At 35.4% G+C, this 12,304-nt stretch overlaps 1 protein-coding gene across 1 annotated transcript; it reads left to right on the plus strand.

The window, feature by feature from the left end:
• The first annotated feature begins 4,202 nt into the window (after positions 1-4,202).
• On the plus strand, positions 4,203-11,969 carry UK114 (reactive intermediate imine deaminase A homolog UK114). Its single transcript, XM_071589036.1, has 5 exons — positions 4,203-4,424; positions 4,518-4,678; positions 4,761-4,829; positions 7,855-7,910; positions 11,696-11,969. The coding sequence occupies exons 1-5, from the start codon at positions 4,360-4,362 to the stop codon at positions 11,756-11,758; spliced, it is 414 nt and encodes a 137-aa protein (XP_071445137.1). The 5' UTR covers positions 4,203-4,359; the 3' UTR covers positions 11,759-11,969.
• The last annotated feature ends 335 nt before the right edge of the window (positions 11,970-12,304 follow it).

The raw sequence follows: 12,304 nt of genomic DNA on the forward strand, positions 1-12,304 counted from the left end.
GATCGGTTCATGAGCCATTTGATTAGTCATTAGGAAAAAGTAGAAGAACGTTATTTTGGGTAGGTTTTTCGGCAAATACGGACATAGATGGAATGGTAAGAACTTCAATTTTTTTAATAAGGGCCTACATGGTGTCCTATAAGAAGTACGAGTACACATCTAATAACTTCTTTAGAATTAAGTAAATTTTGTGAAACATGCATACTGCTGACTCCCAGAACACTATTCCATATAATGCTCTGGAGGCAAAATTAGAATAATACAAGAGATTTAATGCGTTCAGAGAGACTTGTGTTATGCAGAAACTGAATAGTGTACATCACAGTGTGCGGTTAAAACCCATTTCATTGACATGAATATTCCCCCCACCAGTTTGTTGAACATGTAGACCTAAGAACTTATTGTTGGGTACACAAGTAATTCTTTCAATGTCAATATTTAAATTAATATCCTCTTGCAATATTGCCTGATTAAATGCAAGAACCCGTGTCGTTTTGCATTTTAACCAGAAGCCTTTGGCTACATTTGTCATAAGTTATAAAGTTTGAATCATCAGTATAATTATGGAATTAATGCTTTGATTGTTTTTATTTATTGAAGGTTGGTCATTCATAAACAAAAATAAGATAAGTCTGAACATTGAGCCCTGCAGAACTCCCTTGCTAGGAGGATATGAATCTGGCATATATTTTACAGATTTCAATGTAATTTTCCCTATTTGTGATCTTCCAAAGGAATAAGATTTTAGCCATTGCAAGGCTATACCTTTGACACTCATGTTATCAGCTAACTCAAAAGTAGCGGATGGTCAACGATATCAAAGGCACTAGTAAAATCCAGAAACAAAGCAAGGACTAAATTCTGGTTATCTAAGGAACAGGGAATAGAACTGAAAGCACTCATGAGTGCTGACTCCATTATTCAATGATTATTTCTTTCAACATTGCCTAATTAAATGCAAGGACGCACTGCACACTATGGTAAGGTTCATGTCATTGATAATAATACTTTTGAACTATATGGTCTTTTACATGTAACTAGCTGGTGACTCTCAAATGTTTGATCCACAAGACATCTTTAGTGTTTTCAAATTTGGAAATGTGATGCAAAAGATCAAGAAAGCCTGTTTGAAAGCCAAACCAAGTACTATTAAAATGTAGTTGTTTTGATTATTCTCCATTTTCCCTGCCAGCAACCATGGGATTAGAGAGTCAGATGGGTGGCTGTAATGACACAGACCTAGAAGTCTTGTTGTTGGTTTTCAAGTTCTTTTGATAAATTGTGTTGTTATTTTGGATCAAGCAACCACCATCACCAGGTAAGGTATTGTGCATTTGGTTTAATTTGAATGCTGAAAATATAGAATTGCACTGTTGGTACTTTCAACTGAAAATTTGGTATAGAGACCTAAAAACTTGGGTAAACAGAAGGTTACTATTTTCAGATATGAAAAGCAGCTTGGTTAGTGGTGTTGCTTCAAACAAGGAAAATTTCATAGCACTTGGTCTCTTAAAAAGCTCAACCAAAGAGGTGAAGCCTGCCTTAACCGATAAATGTTTTAAAATAATCAAATTTTCCAAAAGCCAACAGTGCAAACCAAAGCTAGTGGACAAATGTATTCAGGTTTTATTTGCATTAGAAGCAAAAATATTGGTCCCAAAAATGGCTTGCTAAACATACCACTTTTTGCTGGACTAAAAGAGAAAGACTAAGAGACGATGACTAAAAATATTGTATTCTTCGGCAATGTTCCTCCATGCAAATTATCAAGATAAACCAATGCATCATTGTTACATACTAGAGGCAATGACCACTAATCAGAAACTTTCCACTCATTGAAGTTATCAAGTTATGTTGGCACATATCTGATAAATGAGTTACAGTAGTTGGGTAGAGCATTGAACTACTGACCAGGGAGGGCTCGGGTTCGATTCCTGGGTATGCCACTCTCGGCACCTGCAGCTCCACCCTAGCTATTTAATTTTTCAGCCACCATATCTTCCTGGGAAACCATAACTGGCACATGGAAAGGAACTGGCCTCCCTTCCCTGATGTGTGGATTTAACACGTCATCGGGCTTAGAACTGGGTGAGCTCTACCAAACCGACCTTCGGGCTGATTACTGGTATAGTTTTATCCGATAAAAGTAGCCAAATCGAAATCAACCTGAAGGTTGATTAAACAGAGGACTATAGAGCTAACCTCATTCAAAGTGCCAGGTTGAGAGGCAAATTCCTTTACTTGCTTAGCCTGTATTTTCCAGGAAGATCTGGTATCCAAAATAATGGCAACTTCAGCTAGAATTGAACCTGGATTCTATCCTAAACTACATTAAATTCTCCCATTGTTTAAGTTACTGTGCAGTTTTAATTCTTTTTTAACAAAAATAGCTGTATATCTGAGTAATCAAGCTCTAACCATTACATAAAATAGGACACTTTATTTGCCTAGCACTAGACTCATATTTATTGGATCATTTAAAAGATCACGTAAAGATGCACAATTCAAATCTTTCACATAATAATACTTTATTCATTTAGATAAATGGTACTTACAGTAAATATTACGATATATAAATTCTGAATTGTGATAACGATTGTCACCACAAAATTCATCACTTTAGTAAAAAGGGTTAGCAAGTAACAAGGCATACACCCTATTCTCGAAATTCGGCATACAGTCTGATTTCATCTGAGTAGGCAGACAGTAATTCAGTTGAATATACACATTATGAAATGAGTTGTAAGTTGAGGAGAGTCAGCAAAATGTAGTACAGGGTGAGGCAACATAACTTCGTTTTTCCAATTCTTAAAGAAGGAAGTTGTTGCCGCTCCCTGTATTTACATTCACTTTACCCCTTATGGTGTAGCTATGGATTTAAGTTCTTAACTGGCAATTTTCTAGATTAACTTTCACATGAATCAGGGCATTGAAGATATTTACGTAAACTAAATAGTCATGATTCCATACCTAACAAACAAAAGTTCCAGGAATCACATGGTGGTTTACTAGCAAGAGAGCGAAAAGCTTTCATTTATAGTACAAAGATTATTTTAACATGTGGGGAATGACCCCGCAACTCAACACCATAATTCAAATGGCATAGAAAGAAGGCATGGTATAGTGTTAAACGACATTCATTGGAAATGAGGAAGTTGGATCTTTCTTAACATATAAACAGTTTTACTCAGTTTATCACAGATCTGACTGTGTGGGTCACCCAGTTTTAGTTTAATATCAATCTAAATTCCTACGTACCTAATACCCGAGTTGTTCATTTTGCGTTTCCTGCCTTGATGAGGTCAATCGAATTTTACGTACTGAACGACCAATGTATATTATTATTAAAATTTGACGGCTATACGCCGCTGAAATTTAAATTATAATGCAAATGAATAAGGAAGTTAATGAAGTTATAAATGAAGATAGGAACCGGGGAGGTAAGGTAAGAAATTCTTCAAAACGAGGAGAAAACAACAAAACTAGGGAGCAGTATTTGCCAAATAATCGACAATGCATGAATTACAAACTTTACAAAAGAGGTGAAAATAAGATAGAAGCCTTGGAGAAAAGAATTAAGGAATGTGGTGGATTATGACACGATGAATTAAGGCTGGAAAATTGTTGGATTAAGAGACAGTCATTGAGAAATTTCAGAGAAAGATGAGCCAGAAATTTCACATACAAGATTCTCATAAGATTTATCACTAGGTGAGAAAGGCAAGGGGAGACCCAACTAAGATATACGACGGAAAATTATTAGGGGAGAAAATCCCCGGGAACTCAGCCTTGAAGCAGGATCCTAACGACCAACCAGCATCAGCACGTTAAGATATTTGTTAAACAACGCTTGGTTAAAATCACACCCATGTCAGCCAGAGCCTAATAATTAACAGTAGAATACGCAAAATAGCTCTTTAAGGTTCGTCGTAAATACCCACCGCAATGTTACATTGCTTTTTTTCTGACGAACTACCGGAAACAGCATGAATTTCAAACTATGTTATAACTACCGAAATGAATTTTAAAGTAGTTTTTCTCGTTGGGGGCATGAATAAATTGTTATATCGTGCTTGTGTTAAGCAGCTATTGAAATCTATGTCGTACCGACTTGTTAAGTTTTAGATCGTGCAGCCGGATAAATCGTGAACGCCACATTTAAAAATGTACGTTTAGCATCTTATCTTTTAGATCTGAGAGTCAGATGAGGCCCGAAGGGTTCAAGGTTATTCCGATATTGAATAGCCAGGATGTTTGTTAGTTGCATTTCAACTGAATGAAAATCATCTTGTCACGTTCCACCAGTTTCGTCGTCTTCAGTCCAGTGTTCACTTGTTACTAAGTTATAAGAAGCGCAGCATGTCGGGCATCGTAAGGAAAATTATCAACACCTCTCTCGCTCCAAAGCCTGTAGGACCATACAAGTATGCTGAAAGTTGTCATGCAATTGAATTCTTATGAAGTTATTCCGCTTTAATGAATTGGTTTATTAATATGCGTGCCCTATAAATTTTCAGTCAAGCTGTACAAGTGGGTGATACTCTATATGTTTCGGGAGTGGTAGGTTTAGACAAAGACACGGGAAAATTAGTTCCCGGTGGGACTGTAGCTGAAGCCAAGCAAGTATTGAAAACTCTAGGGCACATTCTGGAAGCAGCAGGAACCAATTACGGAAATGGTTTGTTCTTTAATTTTCCGATATGTTCTTTTTGATTTCGTGAAAGAATTTCTCGTTGAATTTGACATTTTTATTTTTTCAGTTGTTAAAACTACAGTATTACTCAATGACATGAATGATTTTTCGTCTGTGAATGAAGTGTATAGAGAATGTGAGTATGACAACAGGGGCAATCTTCGGATATGACCTGAACAGTTAACATTTCGAAAAATTTTATTTGTTTGTTGCAGTTATATTAGTGGAACTGTTCAGTAAATGTACAATTTTCAGTCCATCGCACTGGTATCCGAAGATTTTTCCTTAAAAGTCTAAAAATGTAAGGATGCCTACCAAATATTTAAAAGAGGTGTGGTTTAATATTAGACTTTTATCGGATACTGTAGTGACCTTGTAAAAAAAAATACTCATGGTAACATATTGTTAGTCTACTACACGATTGTATTTAGCTTTCACGAATATACGCCTGAGGCGGGTACAAGGACGTCGTAGTTCCGAAGTCTGATCGATAGTAAATACCCAGTAAGAACTGAGTGCCCGTTTTGATACAGGCTAATATCTCTGGGGCCAGCCGTGTGATTTTTCGTCCACGAGACTTTTCTGGAGAACCACTTACGGAACATGGAGAAGAATTGCGTTTATGTCACCTCTTGTTCTTACGCCAATTTCATGAATAGTTTATTAGATTTGACTGGACTACAATATTTAAAATCACCTTGTCAATTCATACTGCTTATCTGTATTTTAAGAATAAGAAGTAAACGAAATGGGGCTTTCCTTGTAACGGGAAGCAGTGTCACAGACTCAAAAGATGATAGTTGGTTCAGTTCCCATTGATTAAATAAAGAAAAAGATTCTTTTCTGCAGTCACTCACACATGGTGACAAATGCATCACTTTCATTGATCCTCTCTGATATTGGGAAGTACTTCTCTTACCTAACATATTTTGAAATGATGCCCTTAAAATCTGTAAATAATGAGTAATAATCGACCTGATTGACAATGATGGCAATTGTGTTAACTTTGAGGACTGATGGCCTTGCTTAAAAAAACCTATATTGAAAATTCTAAATTTTATATTCTATTTTTCATTTTTGGTGTAGTCTGAGATCAATTATGTTGGGATAATTATTTGAATTAAATTCTAGTGATCATGAATTAGGAAACATGAGGAGGTAATTACTATCCTTTTGTGTATAATTTAACTTAATGTGATCCAGATTAATGTAAAACATTCACTGGAGTAAAAATACCAATTTATCTTTTCACTTCCTTCTCACCATCCCCCTTGAGACATGATGCTAATTTCTTTTAACACTGACATTTTTCCGTACGTGGTGGGGCAACCCTCTCTAGACAATCCTCAGCTCTAATATCAATTGACAGGAAGTGGAGCAAAGATAGAAAACAATGTTCATTATCTGCAGCTCTATCCTTTCGCTTTATCACCAGTTACTCATAAACTAGATTAAACGCTTCATCTCTCATTTTTTGTCCGTCTTGTGACAATTTTTTTGTGGTTTTTGTAAAAACTATGCCAGTGTAAATTTACATAAAAGTCACTCTCATTGTACGAAAAAGAAGTCTTTCAAAGTATGTAGAAGGGTCTCAGCATTGCTAAGTAACAGTTGGCGTATCTCTTGGATGCTCCTTTTTCAATACCCATCATTGATAATTATAGGAACCCATGTGGTTGTCCTTTGGAGAAAAGTGAAAAAAATTTTAACAAAGTTTTGTTTGAAATAGTTCCTAGACAAATAGTCCTGTCAAGCTAGACCAATAACCTACGAATTGGGAAAATCAGCGGAAATGGTATATCATTCAGGAAAATGAAAGAATCTGAATCCAATCAAAAAGAACAAGAATGCAGATGAATCTGCATAAGGATACAATGTATCTTTACCGTTAAAATATTTTATAGGAAAATTAAGTACAGGCAGGATATATGTGAGCAAAGATAAAAGATAGACAATTTGTACAAATAAATTTAGTTGACTTCATTTTGTTCTTGATCAATGGATTACATCTATTTAAATAGTATCTGCTGGCAATATTGTCAAGTTATCTAGTCACATCTTCATTGTAAGCTTTTGCATGTAAAACTATAGTGGCATAATATTCCAGATGTTAATTTTTCTCAATTTTGCTGGAGAATATACTTTTGATCCCCTTAAATGCAAAGTAAAAGTTCAGCTCCTTCGATCAATTATCTTTTCCAGTTTTGATATTATCATTCAGCTCATTGTGCTCATCATTTTCATATTCATTTTTCTGTGTGTATTCCTTATTATTCTAGTTATGAACTAGTTTTTCTATAGACGAAATTTTTCTTTCCCAAATGTAAAAAAATTTCATGGTAAAAAATAATTTTCCTCAGCTGGGATTTGAGCCTTGATTGGTAGTAGGGAGCTTTAGCCAATTATGCTACATGGGTATCCTATTATGCTGACTTTTGAAGGACTTTCAACAAAAGCTATTATGCTTTAGAATTATCATACACATAATGTCACCAAGTAACCTTAGTTATGTATACAGAACTAAAATTTTAACTGTAGAGAAGTCGTACAAAAATAAAACTTCCAAAATATGGTTTTAGAGTTAGGTATACACTCTGGGACCTTTGTAAGACTTCAGTCAATACACATGTGAAGGAAGCTGCTAGTTAATTTCACGTAGGGCTTGTGAAGAAATGGAATACACGATTGCCAATTTGATTTATAAACCATCAAATATGTAGTCGTTAAGAATCTATTTGTGCAAAATTCATTAAATATACATGCTATAAAGAGCCCTAAGTGATTTTTAGTGGATTATATTATCAAATACCTGAGAAAGAGAACAGTATGAAAAGTTACAAAGTTGGCCTCAACCGGCTTAGGCTATGGTTTTTTTGTTTCAAAAGAGGTTCATGCTTTTTACCAGTCTTAAAGAATGTTAATTAGTTTGTAGTCTACCCTGAATCCAAGTCAACATGTTAGGCTAGCTACATAAATGCAATAACATGAGGTGATAGTGCTATACCTTGGTCTAATAAATAGTTATAAAGAATTGTTTACTGTACTCTGTTGGGTGATCCTTTTTATTAGTTTATAAACATGTCGATAGCATTGATTGTGCTAAATTTAAATTAATTTGACAAAAAATGTTGATGCCGAGGTCTTTAAATGTTCATTCCCAGATTTCAAGGAACCATATCCTGCAAGAGTTGCTTATCAGGTTGGGAAACTTCCTGTGGTGAGTACTGGCAAAAATATTGCTTGAGGAAATGTAACAAAAACTATTCTTAGGCATTATTTATAAATGAAGGGAATGATTTGGTAATATTATTTTCTACCATTTTTAACACTGATAACGACATGCGAGGTGTAAAATAGCCACAATATCCAAGTACTCTCAAAAATACCTAATAACCTAACCAGTTGCTGATTTGCAGGTACTTATTCATACAACTGCTATTTGTAACTATGACAGTGGAAATCACCTTAGTCAATGAGGTTTCCTTAGTCCCCATGAACTCACATGACTAATAAGAAACCATAGAGAGATGAGAAATTCTGTCATGAAATTGGGTTTTGCAATGCAATCTGCTAGACACAGCACTGTTTTAGTACACTGCCTCTGCCTACAGGCAATTTGCAGGAACTTGTTGCAATAATTTCCCTTATTCTGCAATCGTAGGTACATTTTGATTTTATTTTTACGGATGGTTAGTTTTTCAACTTTTCCTATTAAGGGCACTAAAGAAGCTGTCAAATCTCATGAAATACCCTTCCAATGGTGCTATTTTGAAAAAAAAGCCTATTTCATTCAATTTTTTAAAGAAAGAGGTACCGTCAAAAGTTCGGATAACATCTTAACCATTACACCTTGAATGAGGTTGAGAAATTGCTATCTGCACGGAATAGGACCAATTATAGCTGCATAATGAGTATATTGATTGATGCTGTGATTTAGTCCACATGAAACCATTTCAAATAGAAAATACAATACACAGTATGTCAAAGGTAGCATAGTTTTGACTTATAAATTAATGTTTCATTTGTAAAAGTTATGGAGTAGCCTGGTTAAAAGTTAGCAATTTGTCGACTTTTTATAGAACAAAATACTTCTTGGTAGGTAACTTTTAGCTACAAAGCTTGGTATGGTGAATGTAGAAGTACCTGCATAGGTTGAAGTATTAGCTAAAAGAGCATAAGGCAAGCTTATGAATCACAAATGATATGTAAGCAATGCAAGGTTACTCAATTTAATCAAATAAAGTATTTATGCTTTCTTATCTGACCAATCAAAAAGTAATATATCCTTGTACAGAAGTCGATATATGATTTTTATTTTGAGATGTATGCTGACTCTGTAATATCCATTCAGTGATGTCTGAAAAGAACATGAGCCGACAATGTCACATGTTCCATACATGTCTTATAGGAACCAATAAACATATTTTTACTGAATTGATGTATACTCTAAAACTATTTGAATTGTCCTGATGATGCTAGAATTTTCATTTCTCTATAATCCTAGCCAGGTATATCTTGAGTTTTGCAGAGGTGGGTGCTGTACTGAAGTAAAACATTTTTTGTTGCTAAATAATAGTCATCAAATAGGGCAGGAAGATTAAGGATACACTGACATTTTAGGTATTTCTTCCCACTTATTAAAACCACAGGTATTGCAATTTTCCACTAGATATTTTATTTCAACACTACCGGTTTCGATGTTTTCACATCATCATCAGGTGTGAGACATGATGTGAAAACATCGAAACCGGTAGTGTTGAAATAAAATATCTAGTGGAAAATTGCAATACCTGTGGTTTTAATATGTTACGCTTCCACTATATCACGCCTGAGACCTCATCATTATTTCTTCCCACCTTTGAACATTCATCTACCCTTCTATCAGATGCTGTAGTATGGCTTCCATATGACTGAATTGAGACAAGCAACTGATCCTAATGGCTACACAACTTGGAAAAAAACTTCCTGCTTCTAGTGCAATAGGAAAATAATTCTCAAGCCTGAAAACTTGCTGAAAATATTAATTGGTCATGAGCAACTTGAAGATCCTACATTAGTGTGCACCCGAGGATATTGTCCACAGCAGATTCCCCTCACTAGAAAAGTTTATTAAATGCCTTGTGAGTGAGACATATGTTCTCTAAAGATACAAGGTTTCATAACTCAAGGTCTTGAGTGAATTTTCAGCCATTAAAGCAAAGCAAAAATTTGATAACAACCTATATTTTATGTATAGATTTCTGTGTTAAAATTCCTGATAAAATTTAAATTAAGTAAGATTAATCTAAAGATGTCATACCCTTGTTATATGGTTTCTCCCATGAGAAGGAAGGTGTACTCTTGTGTGTCATATGTAGTACCCCATCTCAGAAAAGGATCCTCTGCCTTTATTCTTCGTGATGTGTACTACCTTGATCAAAAAGTTCCCGGAATAACCACCGTGTGGCGCTCCCATCGTTCCGATTTGAGTTCTGTTTTTTTGTTAAATTGGTACATCTGTTGTTGATATTCCCTTTAAATCTTAGTGTCATAACTTGACATTTGCAAAAGTTACGTAGCCAAGAGTACATCTATCTCTGTGTGTGTTGGCGATTTTTTACAATTGCAGAAATGGATTTAAATTTGCAACAACGAACTTGTATTAAATTTTGCGTAAAAAACGGATTTAGTGGCGCACAGACGTTGGAAATGTTGGAAAAGTGTTTCGGCAACGATTCTCTAAAAAAAACGGTCGTTTACCAGTGGCACGAGCGGTTCAGAAGTGGTCGTGAGTCAATCGAAGATGATGAACGCAGTGGCAGACCATCGACATCGAAAGTCGGTGAAAAAATTGATAAAGTAAAAGAAATGTTGGTCAATAACCGCAAATTAACCATCAGAGAAATAGCGGAGGACTTGAACATTGCCTATGGATCCGCCCAAGACATTGTGGTTAATGATTTGGGTTTCCGTCGTGTAGCAGCAAAGTTGGTGCCAAAAGACCTCAATTTCATGCAAAAAAGAGACCGTGTTGACGTCGCAAAAGACATGATTTGCGAGGCTGAATCCGATCCCACATTCATCAAAAGGATCATTACTGGAGACGAGACGTGGGTTTATGAGTACGACACGCAATCCAGACATCAGGCAAGTGAATGGCGTTCACCAAATGAGCCGAGACCAAAAAAACCACGTCGTTTTCAGTCAAAAAATAAGGCAATGCTGACGGTTTTCATGGATTACAACGGTGTTGTGCATCATGAATTTTTGCCAGAAGGCCAGACAGTAAACAAAGAGTATTATTTGGGCGTTATGAGACGTTTGCGTGAAGCAATTCGCCGAAAGAGACCAGAAATGTGGGCAGAAAACTCGTGGATTTTGCACCATGATAACGCACCGTCGCACAGTGCTATCATTATTCGTAATTTTTTGACGAAAAATGCAACAAATACCATCCAACAGCCACCGAATTCACCTGATTTGGCTCCCTGTGACTTCTTTCTGTTCAATCGAGTTAAAAAACCATTACGGGGAACGCGTTTTAGCAGCCGAGAGGAAGTAATGGAAAAATCGCAGGAAGCACTGATGGACATACCAAAAACCGAATATAAAAAATGTTTCGAGGATTGGATCAAGCGCTGGCATAAGTGTGTTGCAGTCGATGGGGATTACTTTGAAGGGGACAATATAGATTTAGATGAATAAACTTGTATTTTTAATTTTCTGAATAAATTCCGGGAAATTTTTGATCAAGGTAGTATACGTAAATAGGCACTACATACTTACATGTATAAATATGTTTGCATGAGTTAAAATCCTGATTAGTCTCTTGAACTTGAAAATAATTGCACATGAATTGCATAGAAAAAATTATATTTTTTATTGTACACTGTACAAAAAATTATCATCTAATATAAGTTTGCCTATTTGAGACTTCCTTATATTCATACTAGAACATGCAGGTTTTTGGTGCTGTGATTTTAACAATTAATTCTGGCTTACAATTGTTTGCTATCATTTTAGGGAGCCAGTGTTGAAATAGAAGCCATTGCTGTTGTTGGAAACTTGGTGACTTGCAAAATGTAAAAAGTTATAGTCTTTGAGAAAGCTGATGCTGACATATGAATGGACCAATAAGTGAAGAAAAAATATCCTGTCATTGATTGTCTGTATTCTGTACTCATTGCAAATATGTTTATTTTTATACCTATGCAATTTACATTTGTATGTCAGTATTTTGGTGCATTTTGTTGTTGGTTAAACTTTCGTTTGGAATAGAAAAGTTGTTTATAGTATATATTGATCATTTAGAAAGTGTATTGTTCCGAAGTATTTTCCTGGAAAATTCAGAATTACCTAATTCTTCAAGCTATGAATCAGTCTTAAATGGGCTGGTATGGAATATTTACCGTATAAATAAAATATTTAATTTGGCGATTTGAGTAGGCCTGGTAGGTGGTTACTGTCTGGAAGGTCATAGGCTTTAATCTTAAGGAATGGTCCTGTTCACCCTGTCAAAATTAAAGTAGTTATTTTCTGGATTTTGTGAAAAAGGCTGCAGTTGGCAAAAGGTGAGCTTAGCACTCTGCAGTCAACTTTAAGGTTAATTGGCATAGTGCTGGAGAGGCATTG

The sequence above is a fragment of the Hetaerina americana genome, unplaced genomic scaffold (genome assembly GCF_022747635.1).
Source record: "Hetaerina americana unplaced genomic scaffold, ioHetAmer1.1.p SCAF_32, whole genome shotgun sequence".
In the NCBI taxonomy this organism is placed as follows: Eukaryota; Metazoa; Arthropoda; class Insecta; order Odonata; family Calopterygidae; genus Hetaerina; species Hetaerina americana.